This window comes from Vigna unguiculata, chromosome 5 (assembly GCF_004118075.2).
Source record: "Vigna unguiculata cultivar IT97K-499-35 chromosome 5, ASM411807v1, whole genome shotgun sequence".
In the NCBI taxonomy this organism is placed as follows: Eukaryota; Viridiplantae; Streptophyta; class Magnoliopsida; order Fabales; family Fabaceae; genus Vigna; species Vigna unguiculata.
The window spans coordinates 42,888,926-42,906,171 of record NC_040283.1 but is presented as its reverse complement, the minus strand read 5'-3'; the positions used below and the strand labels follow the sequence as shown (position 1 = coordinate 42,906,171).

The 17,246-nt window shown below is 29.1% G+C and overlaps 2 protein-coding genes across 4 annotated transcripts; one reads left to right on the top strand and one right to left on the bottom strand.

Annotated features, from left to right (window-relative positions):
• Nucleotides 1-9,738: 9,738 nt before the first annotated feature.
• LOC114185784 (glucan endo-1,3-beta-glucosidase 14-like) lies at nt 9,739-13,172 on the top strand. Of its 3 annotated transcripts, none has more exons than XM_028073700.1 (5): nt 9,739-10,002; nt 10,338-11,371; nt 11,492-11,612; nt 11,993-12,162; nt 12,942-13,172. In XM_028073700.1, the coding sequence occupies exons 1-3, from the start codon at nt 9,948-9,950 to the stop codon at nt 11,558-11,560; spliced, it is 1,158 nt and encodes a 385-aa protein (XP_027929501.1). In that variant the 5' UTR covers nt 9,739-9,947; the 3' UTR covers nt 11,561-11,612; nt 11,993-12,162; nt 12,942-13,172. The 3 variants fall into 3 exon arrangements, with proteins under 3 accessions (XP_027929501.1, XP_027929500.1, XP_027929499.1); XM_028073699.1 differs by having other exon boundaries at nt 11,993-12,239; XM_028073698.1 differs by lacking the exon at nt 11,993-12,162 and having other exon boundaries at nt 9,742-10,002.
• Nucleotides 13,173-15,052: 1,880 nt separating this feature from the next.
• LOC114185463 (probable calcium-binding protein CML48) lies at nt 15,053-17,246 on the bottom strand. The gene is made up of 5 exons (XM_028073197.1): nt 16,754-17,246; nt 16,603-16,649; nt 16,110-16,285; nt 15,753-15,771; nt 15,053-15,548 (listed from the first exon to the last, which is right to left on the bottom strand). Exons 1-5 carry the CDS (start codon nt 17,106-17,108, stop codon nt 15,438-15,440), a joined length of 708 nt encoding a protein of 235 aa, XP_027928998.1. The 5' UTR covers nt 17,109-17,246; the 3' UTR covers nt 15,053-15,437.

Sequence of the window (17,246 nt, the reverse complement as noted above, 5' to 3'; positions counted from 1 at the left end):
AAGGGTGATTTGAATATTTTGTTTATAGTTGAATATTCATGAAACGATATAATTAATAAATAGAATAGAATAGAATCATATAGTAACTTATCATATATTCCTTTCTTTTCACGACTTGTTTTTGTTATTATAAAAAATTACATATATAATTGCGAAGAATATGTGTTAAAAGCTCTTTTCTAGAAGCACTAAATGGGATAATGCTTGAAACACTCACCAACTTATATCATTTACATATATATACTAATACACTAATACAGTGTTTCTCTGTTTTAGAATTTAAAAGTAACTTTTCGATTGGAATCTTATGATTGGCAATGAAGAAGATTTGAGTGTTTTTTATGAGCGTTGGTTTTAACTATATTATTTGAAAGGTTAATAGAAAAAGGTTCTTTAATAGAAGAATTATTTAGTAATGCTTTTTCCATTAACAATTATTCTTAACTCTTTAATCAATGCCTTCCAAATAGAGTAATGTTAGATTCTCCTTCAAATTCTCTTCCAAATCTTCCCACTACTTTCTAAAGTGTTAAAGTATTAAAAAAATATAAAATATTGAACAAAGTGTAAAGTATTAGATACAAGAGTTAATATTCTTTTTCTTCTTTTTTTTGCTAAAGTTGTCTTTATTTCTTACACTTTCAAATTGATAAGTTCAATAATGCAATTTTTGAAAATATGTAATTTGATTTGTTTTAGTTAAATGTAATATTTAGTGATAGTTTTATATCATCGCAAAATTGGTAGAAGGATTAATTGATTCATATAATTATTGGATTTATTATTTCTTTATATAAAGACTCTTTGATAGTTTGCAAGTTGACATTGATATAAATTTGTGAGAAGATAAAATGAACAAAGTCAAATATTCTCTTAAAGTTGATAAAGATGTTGACATTTGCATCATAAAGAAAATTGCATATTGTTTTGATACTACACAAGATGACATTTTGAAAAACTCTATAAGAAGATAAAATGAACAAGGTGAGATCATGATGTTAGCTCCTATGAAGTGTTTTATGGAAAAAAAAAAACAATAAAACGACAACATATTTTGACCCAAATGTAAAGATTAGTTGCGAATTTGATTTGAAGAAGTTTTCCATAGAAGGAATTCACGATGAAAGAGTAGCTTTCCAAAAAGAAGTGGCAAGAAATAAATTTAAAATTCATCTTCCAAAATTTTTTATGGAGAATTTTATAAAATAAAGTTTCAATTTTAAGTAAAATTTGAATGTTTTGTATTTTTTCAATTTAACATTTCTATTCAAAACTTGTTATAAAATACAAATAGACTTAAGATTCACATTCCTAGCTACGACTTTACATTTATTTACAAACAATGAATTAACATTTATTTATAAGCAATCAATAATCAATGGTGATGTGATATATTAATGGATAGAAATAAAATATTCCCCTAACATTTAAAATTGTATAGCATGTATTCATAATGTTTTAACTAATTTAAAACTTTTTACGTTAATATTGGATTTCATTTCATTTGAATGTGTGTTCCTTTTCAACATGTGTTGTTTTATATTTATTTGATCCTTTGGTTTTTATGATCTCCATCATGAATAATTGTAATTTTAACAATATATGCCATTTTTTTTCCAGAAAATCTCATTTTCTTGTGAATCAAATCTTAGTCGATTCTGAGTAACTAAAAGTACAACTTTTGCAATGAAATTTTCATTTTTACGAGTATGATGTTAGTCATCTAATCTTCTAGTAAATAATAATTCTTAGTTGTTTTTATCATATAATGCAATTTCTTGTCAAAATAAATGATGTTATGCATACTTTTAAAAGTTAAATAACCTGTAAATATTTACAAGCTAAATTTCAATCAAGATCTTTTATTTCCTTCTTTCAACAATAACTTTGTCCGCAGATGAATAATATCACATATCCATAAAATGACTTGTGGTATTAGAAGTTTGAACATCAAAAGTTAAATTTATATTCAAGACCTAACCTAAACATCTAAGTGTTTCTCTTCAACACTTTAGAATTCCATGAAATTCAGCAAGATCAATCCGAATGTAAGTTATTGCATGAAAAGAGGAAAAAAAATAGACATTTTAGTTTAACTTGAAGAGAAAGACCAATCTCACACACAGATTTAGAATTACTAAAAATTCTCATATTATACGAGAATTTTTTTATAATTTGTTAAGAAAATTTACAAGAAATTTTTTTTTTCTAATATTTTTTTCTAAAAATTTTAATTGACAAATAATTTCTTCATGGATAATTATTTTCTACAAAATTATAAAATTCGTAAGTATTTTTTACAAAATTTGTTACGAAAAATGTTTTATACAAAATATTTTGCAAAAAAATTGACAACAATTTTCTGCAAATTTTTTTTATAACAAAATTTATAGATATTTCTTACAAAAAAAATTAGTTATAAATATGAGTTTTTTTAATAAGTGTACTTTAAAGAAGGATATATACTACATGAGTGAGAGAACATGTAAGTATAAAGAGTTTCATGAATGAAAATGAGTGAAAGAAAAAAAAACTTAAACATATATGTAAACGATCAATGCATTTTCTGTGATTAAAAAAAAAAAAACTTAATTCGATTGTTAGTTCGGTCGTAGAAACCAAAACTTTCATTTATTGATCGGAAGTTAAATTTCTCGCTAAGATAACATTTACCAAATACAACACTTTCATTTCAACTTATATAACTACAAATTTAGGAATGAAAATTTAACCAGATTACTATTTTAATCCCTAATTAATATTACTGAAATTTTATTTAGTTACTATTTCGATTATAAACTGATAGACGTCATTTAATAATTGTTTCAGTTATAATTTGGACTTATTTATTTCAATCATTAAATGACTCATTTATTGTATGACACTATTTTTTTATAATCACATACTCCATCAACGGTCAAAAAGTTTGATTTTAAAATGTGAAGACTTGTACATGTTAAACTTTGACCGATTTTACTTGGGACCAATATTACCTGACACATGGTTGATTTTACATACTTAACTATCACATCAAATTAGCTTAATAATTATGAGGATTACTAATATGTGCTTTTTGTAAAAAAAAAAGAAAAAAGAAGATATTTAGTGATAACTCAATACTAAGGTGTTGGAAAAATCTGTCATGTTTGCAGATTTCCAAGCAAATGCTGCTAACAAATGAGCAGTGACAAAATAGGCTGAGTTTCTAATGTTTTTACTTTCGAATTTCGAATCCATTTTCGGGAGTTACTAATTCATATACAAGTCAATCATCTTGTTTCTTTCGATTTTACATTTTGTTCATATTAAATGTTGTAAAATTTAGAAATATTATTTGCGGTTACAATGCTCAAATTATATTCTTTTAGGAAAATAACTCGGAAATTCAATTCCCCTTACTATCAATTTATTTGATAAGGCATTATATATATTTTTTTGGCAATAAATGTCATGTGAAACCCTTTTTTTTCTTTTAAAAGATGCAAAGTTTCATGACCAAAAACACTCTCCTTCCTTTTTTTCCCATTTTTTCAATTTTCCACATCTCTTAAATAACCCATCTTTCTCTTTCTCATCTAATCCTCGTCTTCTTGTGAATCAGAGACCAGATTTTGGAATTGTGGTGGAGTCCTCCTCGAATCCATTTGAGCAATTTCTCTATTTGTATTAGTTGAAAATTCAACATTCTTCTTCTCTTTTAGTTTAGGGGTTGTTGCATCAAGTTCCTTTAATGCATGTGGTTCTTAGAGCCTTTGATTCTGACCAGAGCCTTATCCTTTTATATTCTTTCGTTTTGGCTTCTCTAGGTTGAATTGGGGTTTTGGTATTGTATCATCTTGACGTTTTCTTCATTTCAATATTGGTCTACACTAAAGGTAAGGAAAGCTAGGTTTTCTGTTAAATTTTAGTGTGAATTGATCATTTTGGTAGTGAATGTGATGTTGTATGTTGAATTTGATGAAATTTATATTTATTTACTTATTATTTGATTGTGCTTGGTCTTGATTTGGAAAAAAACTTAAATTTGTGTTTTGAGCAATTGGGTATCATCATAAATTCTATAAACCATTTGTAATAAAAAAAAACATTAAAGGAAAGGTACCAAATTAATCAATTGCTCAGGTTTAATTTTTTCCCAAATTGTTGTTCTAATACACCGTTAGATACCGTAATAGCACCATCAGGCGCCACTGAGACAATGGCCATTGACTTTGGGGCACTGGGCACCGCTTATGGACCTTCAGGTGCACAAGTCAGTAGGTTCCAAGAGTTGTAGCGTTGGACGCCACTTCTCAGCGTCAGGCGCCACCCTGTTTTTTCTAGTTTGCATTCTTCTTGTAAAATGAAGATTCTCACTTTATTAACCGTCTAATCGAATTGAAATTTTGACAATTAATCCTAGACGTGTGATTCTTCACTTTGAACAATGATCATTTTTTTGAAGTTTGTGGTTAGAGAAATGGTTTTAATCGTTTTGATATACTTTATGTATGTATATGTTTAAGATTGTAAATTGTCATTAATCGAGATAGAATTATTGATATGTGAATATGAATATGTGATTGAGGATGTATAAGTGTGAAAGTAATGAATTATGGTGATAGTATTGTTGTGAAACTGTGATGATAATGGGATTGTTAATGTATATGAGCTTTGTATGTGTTTGACGTAATTACATAGGTCTCATAGGTAGATTTTATGGTGGTGTTATTTTAATATATGCATTGAACTATGGATTCAAGTAAGGTGACATCCTGAAACTCTAATGATCATTCACATTCAAATAGAGTAGAATGAATCATGTGGTGGGAGTAGGAGGAGGTCCTAGTTTATGGTAGGATAACGAATTTAGATAATGATGGATTAACCTTGTGTGTGGTAGGGTGAAACCCATTGAAAATGGCTTTGTGGAACAATAGATGCCACCACAAATGCAAGTCTCTAGTGAATCCAATTCCAAATGCATATATACGAATAATTGAGTTTAGTATTAGCTGTATGCATGTGTACAATTATATGAATTATTGTAGTTATTCCATCCACCTCTTATAATTGATATGAGTTAAATGTTATTAGGATAACTCTTTTGTATATTATCTTACTCTTGTACTTTGTGATCTTGTGTTGTTTTCTTTTTTTTGCGATGATCATCATTCTTGTGTGAACAGATGAATGCATGTTTAGAGACACTTATGAAGGATGAGAAGTTCATAATTAAAATTGTGATATTGTATAGAAATATTTTTGCAGGTTTGATGTTGTTGTATAAATAGTATACTTTTATAGTCTGAATTCTCTTAAGACTGTATTCATATATTTTTTTATTCGATTAATTTATCTGTAAATATTATTATAAAATATTTTATTTTATTAATTTTATACTATTAAAATTTAAAATGGGATTGTACACGTTACCTTTTAATACAAAAAGTTACTAAAATTTTCAACCATGTATGAAATATGTTTAGTTTCATTTAATAATTTTATAAAATAATAAAGAAATGAAATAAAAATATTTAAATATACTCTTCGAGACAGTATGGTTGAGATCGAGGCGAAAGTTAAAGAATGAATATATTTTGCTTTTGATAGCTGAAAAGTGGTAATAACAGAGAAAGGTGAAACCATATCTGAAGCTGAAAGACGCGGTCAGCGCAGTGTCCGAAACCCAAACAATATTGACGCGGAAAGACGTGCGGCGTCTGAGGTGTCAACGTGCTTTCAGAGAAACGGTGCTTAACACATGGGCCATTTTTTTTCTTTTTACCAATCCCAATATTAATTCATTATCAAATAATAATTAATTAGTTAGTCACATCTCCATAGACAAAGGGAAAAATTAGGTAGTAAAATTAACAATTAAATTTATTTTTTATTTTTTATTTTCAGTAAATTTTGAAATTAATTTGTTTCAAAATTTTGAATCAAGATAATTTTTTATCTTTTAAAATACGTAAATTTAATTTTTTAATTAAATTTTATTAAATTTATTTAACATTTTAAATTTGTTTTACAATAATATTTGACTTAACACTAAAACAGAAATGTGTTAAACACTATAAACAACTCAAATACAATCTTGAGATGCTTACGAAATATCAAATAAATCTAATAAAATCTGATTAAAATAACTAAATTTACATATCTTTAAGAGAGGAAAAATTAAATTAGTCCAAAGTTTTGAAATAGACTAATTCCAAATTGTAGTGAAAGTTAATCTTAAAAAAATTAATCGTACATTAAAAGCCTCTAACAGAACAAATAATTAATTAATTACTTGTTAACCTCTTACAATTCTGAACTTTTTTTCGACATTACCTCTAAGCTGTTCCTGTACTACTCTTATTTTCATTCTAAAACCAAGCTTTCACGTTTTAGGCGTTTGTATATCATTTAAATTATTTACTGTATGAACATAAAAGATGCTATTTTCATTTTCCACATTAATATATTAAATTTATTTACTACAATATATTAAAATTATATACACATAGTCACCGATTATATGGATCAATTAAGGTAAGTTGTCCAGTTTAATTCGTGCTCTGGACTTTGAATTTTGAACATGCATTAATGAAATATCGGAAAAAAAAAATTGTCGTGGTGGTCCAATACTGGAAGAAAACTTTTGTCCTCCATATTGTTACTCAACCTCGTTTGAAATAGGCTCTTTTCACTTAAATATTTCAAAAACGTTATCCCATTTATCAATTGTGAATTCTCATTATTTTAAGCATTCATCAATGTTTTGTAATAAAGTTATAATACTAACTTTACCATTGTCAATAAACCACCAAGTTTTGTATCTTAAGATTTTTTTTCTCTAACATCTAAAATTCATGGTTTCATACATCTATGCCAAATTTGGAAGAAAAACATTTAATTTTTTCTAGCTTTTAAGAATGTCTTGCATCTTACAAATCATCTCACAATAACACTTGTGTTTTACAAATTATCTAATAATAATGTTTACATTTTACGAGCTATCATCGGAAAAAAAATTGCATTTAACAATTATTATAAGGAAAGGAATTATGATTTACAAGTCATCATTAGAAAAAAAAAAAACTTGCATTTTACCAGTTATCATCCAAAAAAAACTTGAACATTTTACAAGTCATCATTGAAAAAAAGCTTGCATTTTACAAATTATCATTAAAAAAAACACTTGTATTTTGCAAGTAATCACCAGGAAAAAAGGCTTGCATTTTGCAAGTTATCATCAGGAAAAAAACTTACATCTTACAAGTTATCATCGAGAAAAATACTTACATTTTACAAGTCATTATCGAAAAAAGGCTTGTGTTTTACAAAGCATTATTATGAAAAAGGATTGCGTTTTACAAGTCATCACTTGGAAAAAAAGTTACATTTTACAAGTCATCATAAAAAAATAAACTTACATTTTACAAGTCACATTGGGGAAAAAAGCTTGCATTTTATAAGTCATTATAAAAAAAAGTCATCCTAAATTGACCATATGCACAATTCGACTGAAAATTCCTCATTTATAGTCCTATATTGTTTCTAATTTTGCATAGATGGTTCCACTAATGGCCTCAACACCTCATTATCACATCTCAACTCTCCTTGTTGCGGACAAAAGTCTTCAACTCTCTCACGAGCTCCTTATTTTGTCTTCTTTATTCTTCCATCATGACTATAAATCATTATCCCTACAATCACAGTAAAATCAATAGCTTCCCTTACCTGGACTGCTCAAACCCAATATCTTTGAACAATAGACCTCCTTCAACTCACATGATACTCTATCTATACACAAAAATATCACAAACATGATCAGACCATAACATCATGATCACTGATTAATAGAGACTCAAAGGAAAAGACTAAAACATCACATTATAATTTATTAGTTGATCTTGATCAATTCGCCGCAATGAATAATCCTATGGTTTGTGTTCTTCAAAAGGATAGACGAACAATGAAAAATTTTAGAGAAAAGAAAAAGAGTTCTTAGAAAGGTATTTTTAAAAAAATAACATGTTTTCTAAGTAACAAGATCTTTATATGAAATTTATAATTATACATAAACCTTTTATTGATAAAATAATATAATTTTATTATTTTAAAACACAGTCTTCCCTAAAACATAATATTTTAAGTTCTCACGAAAAATAACATAATGTTATTTTGTTTTTTTATGAAAAATCAACACCTTTCCTCTTTACATGATTAATATATCCTTTTATATATATATATATATATATATATATATATATATATATTATATGTTAAAAATATATTTAAAAATAAAATGATATTAAACTCTTATATTTTCTTAAAAGAAAGTTAATATCTCTCCTGCTTTCAATTTTACATTTTTTTATTTGAGAAATATATGATTATATTATTATTTAATTTAAAAATAAAAATATATATATTATCACGAAACAAGAAGCAATAAATATATTAAGCTTTCTTGCAGAAAAGATTAAATTGTAGTGTTATTTAATTTAAAAATTTCCATTTTATTATTAATAATCATATCACCATGAAATAGTTAGTGAAATTTAATACGAATAAGATTCACATATAATATATTTTAGATCTTTAATTAAATGTGCTTTATATACCTTAAATAATTTACATGGTTTTCATCATTTAAGATTATTTTAGATAATCATATCAGGTTTATACAAAGCGCGTACGAACAAAGTCAGTTGATGGAGACTGTTGTTATATATACACAATTTCTTTATATTATTTAATCATTAATGAGAAAGGACATGGGGATGTAATACAAAATATCACGGAATTTAGATTTTATGTTGATTCTTTTGGTTAGTATATTTAAGTACAATGATTTACATTGATTTTAATGATTTAAAATATATTAAAAATTTATAATATAACAAAATGAATATATTTTAAAATATAAATAAATAAATAAACACAGATATTGATATTCTTTGATTCACTGCGTCTTACTGTGTGCCTTTCTCTTGATAAATGATCAGCTAGACCAGATAAATAGAATGAAAAATGATAGTTTGCTACACTTTTCTAAAACTGCGTAAACACACTTTTTTATTAATATTATTTTCAATAATTTAATTTATATTCTAAATTTCTGTCTTAATTTAATATTTTATTAATAAAAAGGAATATCAAATGAATGTAGTTTTAGAAGAGTGTGTGAATTATCATTTCTCAAATGAAATAATCACACCTTTCAAAAGAGAGGAACAAAGGAACTAAAAGAGAACCTAAATGATTAGGAACCAGAACAAGTAATCGTTATTTATTCTGAAATTTATAATTTATACTAAGAATGATTATAATATGTGCAATTGGTAATAAAAATACTACAAAATATTTTTTAGAAATTATGTATAAAATGACTTTTACTATAATTTGTTGTCTAATATAGTGATAGAATTTTTATTAAAAAAATATATTTTCATCTCCTCAAAATAATGTTTTGAGATATTTAGCTAAAAATCATGATTATTATGATTTCTTGTAAATATTATTAGTTAGAAGATGTACCAAATTTTGAAGAAAAAAACACTTGTTATACCGTATGTCTCTGAAAAAAAAAACGGAAATAGAAAAAATGAGACAAATGATAAAAAAAAAGTCAGGTGAAAAATTCAGATATTTTACATTGTAGATGGGAACATGCAAATTCTCACGAAATATTGAATAAATCTCAGTATGTCGGCGGAGTTGCTAAGGTTGCTGCTACCGATGCAAGAGTTTATGCTACTAAAGTTAATAGCAGAAACATAAAATATTGTCATAAAAAAAATATTTGAGAGAGAAAAGCAAATTGCATTTCCTAGTTTTCACATAAAAACAGAACAGGTTCGTTCTGTATAAATATGCAATAGTTCTGTAACAATGCATTTTGCAGAGCTTGAATCTTCAGCCTGGGAGCGTAGTTGTCTTGGTTAGAGGTCATACGCGGTATCAGATTAGCAATGACAACTTCTTCCTTCTTCTTCGCTCTGCTATTGATTCCTCTTACTTTCTCAGGTTTGCTATCATTCACAAACTAGTCAACTGAACAGATTGTACAATTACATCAATTGTTGTGGCTGTGGAGTTATCTCTTTTCTGGTTTTCTTGGCAATGGACCACCATTCTAAACTGGGATCAGAATATTATTCCTTAATTTAGCTTTCGTATTTTGTCAACTGGGTTTGAGTATCTATTCTCCTACCTCTATATATTATAAGTTTTTTTTGGTAATCTGAATTACTACTTCGTCAGTGTTTCTTAATTGTCTGCACCGCCTGACTCTGTTAAAGGTTTTATTTTAATCTCTTTTCTGTATATTTTGATGATTTTCTTATGACTATGGTTTTCAGATTTGTTTGTGCAAATCCAGAGCTTTAATTTTGGAATCAATTATGGGCAACTTGGCGACAACCTTCCATCTCCCTCTAGTGTGGCTGCTCTGATAAAATCTCTGAAAGTCTCCAAAATCAAACTCTATGATTCTAATCCAGATATTCTATCCGCATTCGCCGATTCAGGAGTGGAATTCATCATAGGAACGAGGAACGAGGATCTACCGAGCTTGAGAGACCCTTCTAATGCTCAGAAATGGATTCAGCAGCATGTTCAACCTTATATTTCCCGAACCAAAATCACTTGCATAGCTGTTGGAAACGAGGTTTTCGACTACAATAATCCTCAGCTCACGACAAGTCTTCTCCCTGCAATGCAAAGTATGTATAATGCCCTTGTTAGTCTAGGACTTGCACAACAGGTCACTGTTACTTCTGCTCATTCTTACAATGTTATAGCCTCCTCATTCCCTCCTTCATCTGGGGCGTTCAGGCAAGATCTGATACAGTATCTTCAACCCATTCTTAACTTTCATGCTCAGATCAAATCACCCTTTCTCATTAATGCATATCCCTTTTTTGCATACAAGGGAAACCCAAATCAGATTTCCTTAAACTATGTGCTGTTTCAGCCTAATTCAGGGTCTACTGACCCAGTTACCAATTTACATTATGATAACATGTTGTTTGCTCAAATTGATGCTGTTTACGCTGCCATTAAGAGATTGGGTCATACTGATATTGAAGTGAAGATTTCAGAGACTGGTTGGCCTTCTAAAGGTGGCCCTGATGAAATTGGAGCCACACCACAGAATGCAGAAATATACAATAGTAATCTGTTAAAAAGGATAGAGCAGAAACAGGGTACTCCTGCAAAGCCATCTATCCCAGTTGATGTTTTTGTCTTTGCACTCTTCAATGAGAATTTGAAGCCTGATCCTGTATCGGAGAGAAACTTTGGCCTCTATTATCCTGATGGCAACCCAGTTTATAACATTGGATTAGAAGGTTATCTCCCAGAAATGACTGGGGAGTTCTATTCCAAATCTAAAGTAAGTATACATACACATGAGAAATTCAGTCACTTTAACTGTGAAAAGTTTCTTCACTTTTTGGTTTTGAAACTTTTTAAAGTGGATGTATATAATGCTCTCGTTGCTATTGTTATGCAGGTGCTGTCCATCAATTTTGTCTGCATATTTTCATTTCTGTTGTTCACTTGGGAGCTTTTAAGACATTGATGAGGAATATAACAAAACAAATAACTTTCTAGAATTCATTCTTTTGTTAGAGGTGAGGAAAATTTTAATATTGTCCATATACTTTTTTATTCTGAAGTGTTATATTCTATCTTTTCTTTACAGTTGCAGTAAATAATGAAACAAAATTCTCTTTTTTATCCTTTGGTTGCAAGAAAACTAGTTCAGCTTGTGAACTTGTGATGATTCATGTTTATATTATGATAGCAAATTAGCAATGATGACGGGCATAATTAGATGTGAAATCTGGAAAAAAGAATTCAAAAGTGTATTTGATTCCATGAAGTTATTCTTTGACTTTTTGACAGTACTACTATTGCTAAATATGTAATCCGAAAAATGATATGATGGGAAGGTTTTGGAACCAACCACAGCGTGTAAAAGTCTGTGCCTAAATGGTATCTCTTTATGCAGAGGCTGTCAAATGCTGTCCAATTAGTGCTAGTGCATGCACCAAGTGGAGTCTGGTGCCCCTGTAACCACCCTCAGAAAACCTTATTTTCTTCACCATGTCCATTAAAAAAATGGTGATGGGTCTCCACCTTCATTATCTCCCACTTGCAATCATGCATGTGAATCTTCTGGTGAATAAAATTCTCCTTGTCTTCAGCTATACAAAAGTCCAATTTCTGTTATATCAAACGTGAAAGAAAGCCTTCAGGTTCTCCCTTGACAGATAATCAAACCTCGTGAATTTTGTCCTTGTTTTTCAACCTTATCTCATATGTGTCTTCTCTTTCAGCCACGTTAATTTTTATCTACTATCAAAGTAAAACACTGTCCACAAATTGATTTCCTTTATCAGTGAGTTATAGCTTGTGCTCATAGAATTTCCTTTGTGTGAACTGTTCCAAAGTCAATTATGTTACATTACATGGTATGTTGTTGTGAGAATCTGAATGGAGAAAAGTTTCAACTGTGGAACATTATTTGCGAGTGTAATTGTGCCTCTTTGTTGGACTAGAATGAAATTATGTTGAAGATTCAACAACAAAGTCATAAAAATTGGTCTGGAGGCGGCTGTTAGTGATGGTCCAGTAGTGTTCAAATAGGGTTCTTACATCAGCATAGTTCAATTTGGATGAGTTTCACAGATAGGAAATGAATGGAATAAGAAACATAATTTAATACAAGTTCAGACAGCTTGGGACAGTAACGTAAGGATAATGTGTGCGTCATTTAATAGGTATATCCACTAGCATGTGCCACAAATATCGGATAAAAAAAGTAAAACACTATTTTTTTCATGAAAAAACTAAAACAAACCAGAACTGTTTCTGCTTTTGATTTTTTTTACTGATACTGTCTTTTATGGAATGGTTGATTCATATTGTTGAATTAATATTTATACATGTTTTTGCAGGAAGACAGATTCAAGGCAAATTCTATACTTTTTTTTGTGCACAGCAATGGGAGGAGTTCTAATTTGTGTAATTTTTTTTTAGCTTAATCCATTCATATGATTTTTTTTCTTTCACAGTATGCAATAGTCAAAGGTATAGGCCAGAATTGGATTCATGATTTTTTGACAGAAAGTTGATACAGAATAAAATATCTTGGTTTTTTGACGGAATAAAGTAATCTTTTAGATGCACGTTATGAATGAATTTCTTCTGTTTATTAGTTGGCAAGTTTAATAACGTTGATTTTAATTTAATTTTTCTTTTATAGTTTTAAATTTATTTAATAACAACAAAGCTGAAAAAGAGATAGAAGATTAGGCGTGTAAGAAACCAGAAAGGGAATCTCCGAAGAAAAGATTTATAAGAAAAACGCGGAATCGTTTTATTTATTTTCTTGTTGTCTTCTTCTTAACTGCAGACATAACAAATAACATATATTTTGATTCGAAGGAACAATTACATTTTGTATTTGACAAATCACACGTGAATTGTATTAAATGAAATTCGTGTAATTTTATTTATAAAAAGTTCTGTAATTTTTATACTTAAGATATAACAATATTATACGTTTTTAATATCATAAAAAAAAACGATACAACTTTACTAAAAAAACTGAAAAGAGTTAGTTTAAATTTGTTTTGCACGCTTTGCTTTTGTTGAGATTCTTTACTTTGAAGCATTGATTGAATGGTGGGCCTCCCCTTCTTGAGATGTTTTGGGCTTTGAGTTTAGAAAAAAAAAATAGTATGAATATGAATATGAAATTTTAGGCCCACTTGAGAAAATGAAAGTTTACCAGCAATTTGAATGATTGCTCTAATAAATTGAATGGGTGGAGTTTGTGGAGGCGTACATATGAAGTTTAAGCTATCATATCATAATATATTAAAAAAATGAAAATGAAAACTCATATATTGGAGATTACATAATTACAAGATCTTTGATTATAGTTGTGTTGCACAGATTATGATGAATGACTACAAAGCTAATAATGGCCTCAACAATGTGAACCGAGGAATTCATTATTTGGAAGACAGATTTTAACTGCAATTGTTAATTGAAAAACAATGATTAAGACAAAATAATCCTTATTATAAAAAAACAGTTCATATTAGAGATATTTACTTACTATTTAGTTAATTGTAATATAACAACTTATAGTTTGACTTATCTTTTCTGATAGACTTGTATTTTTCTTCTTTATTGTTTTAAAGCTCTTTACATTTGTATGAACTTATTTCAGTATAAATAAAATAATTCATTTTTGTGTTTCTTAGTATAATTTGAGTGATTAAATTTTGGATTTCACGAATTATTTTCCATGATTACTAAGGAAGATTTTAATCCTTTCATCATTCTTTCATCTAATAATTTATTATGTATGTTTATATGGCATCTCTTATGAGACAAGTATAAATTTTTTAAAGAATAAGATCGAAATTTAACATAAACTTCAATTCTGTTATGCATTATGTCTTGAAAAAGAGTCACCATTATTTTTTATAAGTCGCATCAGTATTTTTAAGCCCAAAAGATATTATCTTAAAAAAAATGTTTTCCATAGTGTAATAAAGGTATTTTTTGTTTTCATATCCTCAAGTATCACTTTAGTTTGATTATGTACTGAAAATCCATCAATAAATGAGAATAACAGATAATTCAAATTCGAAATTTTGGTTGTTGTCCACTAGAATGTCAATATATGGTAACGAAAAATTATCTTTGATACTTTTTTGAGTGACATTCTTTTCCTTTTTTAAATAATAGAAAATCTTAATACTACACGCAAGTTGGAAAAATATTATGATGATATTTGGCGAAAGAGTACACATGATGGTTTTGTTATTTGTCTCTTTTCTATTATAAAATTTATCTGCCCACTATTTTATTCGTGTATATGTAAGCATTATGTATAGTTTTGACCCCTCACTATATTTCTATCCTTGTCTTCTTTTCTGATATACAAGTGATACAAAGATTCTTCTCAATGATCTCATGTCAGCATGTATGGCAATAACGTAGAAGTTAGTGTTTTCGCTTTGATTTTTGCTTCTTTTGATTGTACACAAAATTCATAAAATGTCGTAATATTCATTCATTACCACTTTTCATTTTCTTCTTATTGATAAATACTCAAACAAAGTATGGGTACATAGCACATCTCACCCCATAGTCATGTACAACTCTTACATAATGTTTAGAATCAAAAGTAATAGAAAAAAAAAAAAGTTTAAGCACATACATTCTTCTATATATATACACACATTTCCACCACTCACCACCTACTCTCTACTAATAACTTTTCTTGCCACAAACTCCCCTTGCTGGTCCAATAAATGTAAATGAATGAGGTATAATTGTCGGAACTCAAATGAATATAACGAATTAAAAGTTTCTTCACAACAAAACAATCAATTGAATGAAGCACCAAAGAACTTGGAAATCTCTGCGATTTATCAATCATAAGATACAAGGAAAGGAAGAACCATGGTCATGAAGGCATCGTATGAAAGTGTAGCAGAACCAGTATAACGTGTGTCCTTCTCCTTGAATTTATCAGTGAGACCCTGAAAGTGAAACAAGTAATTAACACTTTAACAAACACAAGTACATATACAAGAACATCTTTTTCTTCTCCAAGTTTATATGTAAAAAACAATGGAACATGTGAAACTTGGTCTATATCAATGGAAGGGATGAAACAGAAACACAGATGAAGAAATGAGAAATAAGAGGCACGTCAATAGAGTCAAAATCTCGTTGAGTTTTACCTTAATAATCATCCCACACCTGCATACATAAAAAAAAACAGAACATTAGATTGATGTAATGGCATTGACATTTTCAAATACAACAAAAGCTAATCTAATCCTCATTTGAAAGATTTCAGGTCACTAATTTGGTGCTCCAAACATTAGCTACAGCAATGTTGTCCTCAAATCATCGTTTTATCATTGCATGACAAGTTTACAACAGTAAAACTTGTCTACTTTGGTGCAAGAATAGAGAAACATCATTCGAGGACAAGATTGATGTAATACCAATTATTGGACCAGATTAACGATCCAAAGTTCTTTCAGTGACCAAAACGATAAAAAATTTCAATGACCCAGATAACAATAACTTACTCGACAAAACTGTCAAAACAAAGCTCAACCCTTCTTCCACTTCCATCACCATACTTGGAAAGCAGAAGTTGCAGAACTGAACCAGGTACAGCATAACCAATACCATACAGAGCATCTCTTAGTTCTAATGGATCAATTTTCCCACTCCTGTCTTTATCATATCTCTCGAATATTCCCTACAAAATTGAAATAGCTCATTTAAGGCAATTACATAGATGAAGATCGATCATAAAACATAATTTATTTAACTTTTTTTGGTAGTGAAAGCAGAGACACCATCAAAACTATTCAGTATAATAAAAGCTCATAATTTGATGAAGTACTTGTCAGCATAAATCCACCCAAGTTTTATCTAGTTAAATTAAAACTACTCAATTAGCTCATGAATTATACACAAATTTCAAATTTAAGACGATTCATAACCTAGCTCAACACGAACCGTGCTTATCTAGAGAAAGAAAAGAGTATAAGAAGAAATGAAAAAGAGACTCACTCGCCATTGACCAAGGCAACTCCAGAGTGCTGCAAATTCCTTTGGTCCTGCGAAAAGGCACAAGCGATAGCCAATTGATATCAAAACAATGAAAACCCCAAAAAAGGAAAACAATAGAAAAAAAAAATTGGAAGAGAAGTTAGTAAGCTACCAACTGCGAGGGGTTGGTGTGGATTCTTGAAGAGGAACATAAGGAGACGAATGGTGCTGAGATTAAAACGGTGAAATCCAGAAGAGAGAGCTTGTTGCAGTTCCCGCTCATCGATGAAGCCACTCCGATCCCTGTCCACCATCTGAAAGCTGGTAATCACATCCTGGGGTGTCCCTGGTGGAAAACTTGAAGACCCAGATGAAGAAACGTTGGCATAATTGTAACTGGAGGAAGAATTTGAAGGCGGAGGAACATTGGAAGTAGAAGTCTGATAGTAACTAGAATATGGAGGTTGTTGAGGCGCAGATGGAGCATACTGAGATTGATGTCCGTATCCACCGTAGGAAGAAGACATGGCTAGTTACAATACAACCTTGGTGTGTGGATTCAAGTTGTTCAAGTTGCAGAACACGTAGAGAAAAAGAGAGAGATGTTTCAGATAACGGTAGTTTGTAATTTGGAAAAATTGAAACTTGAGGAACACATTGTGATT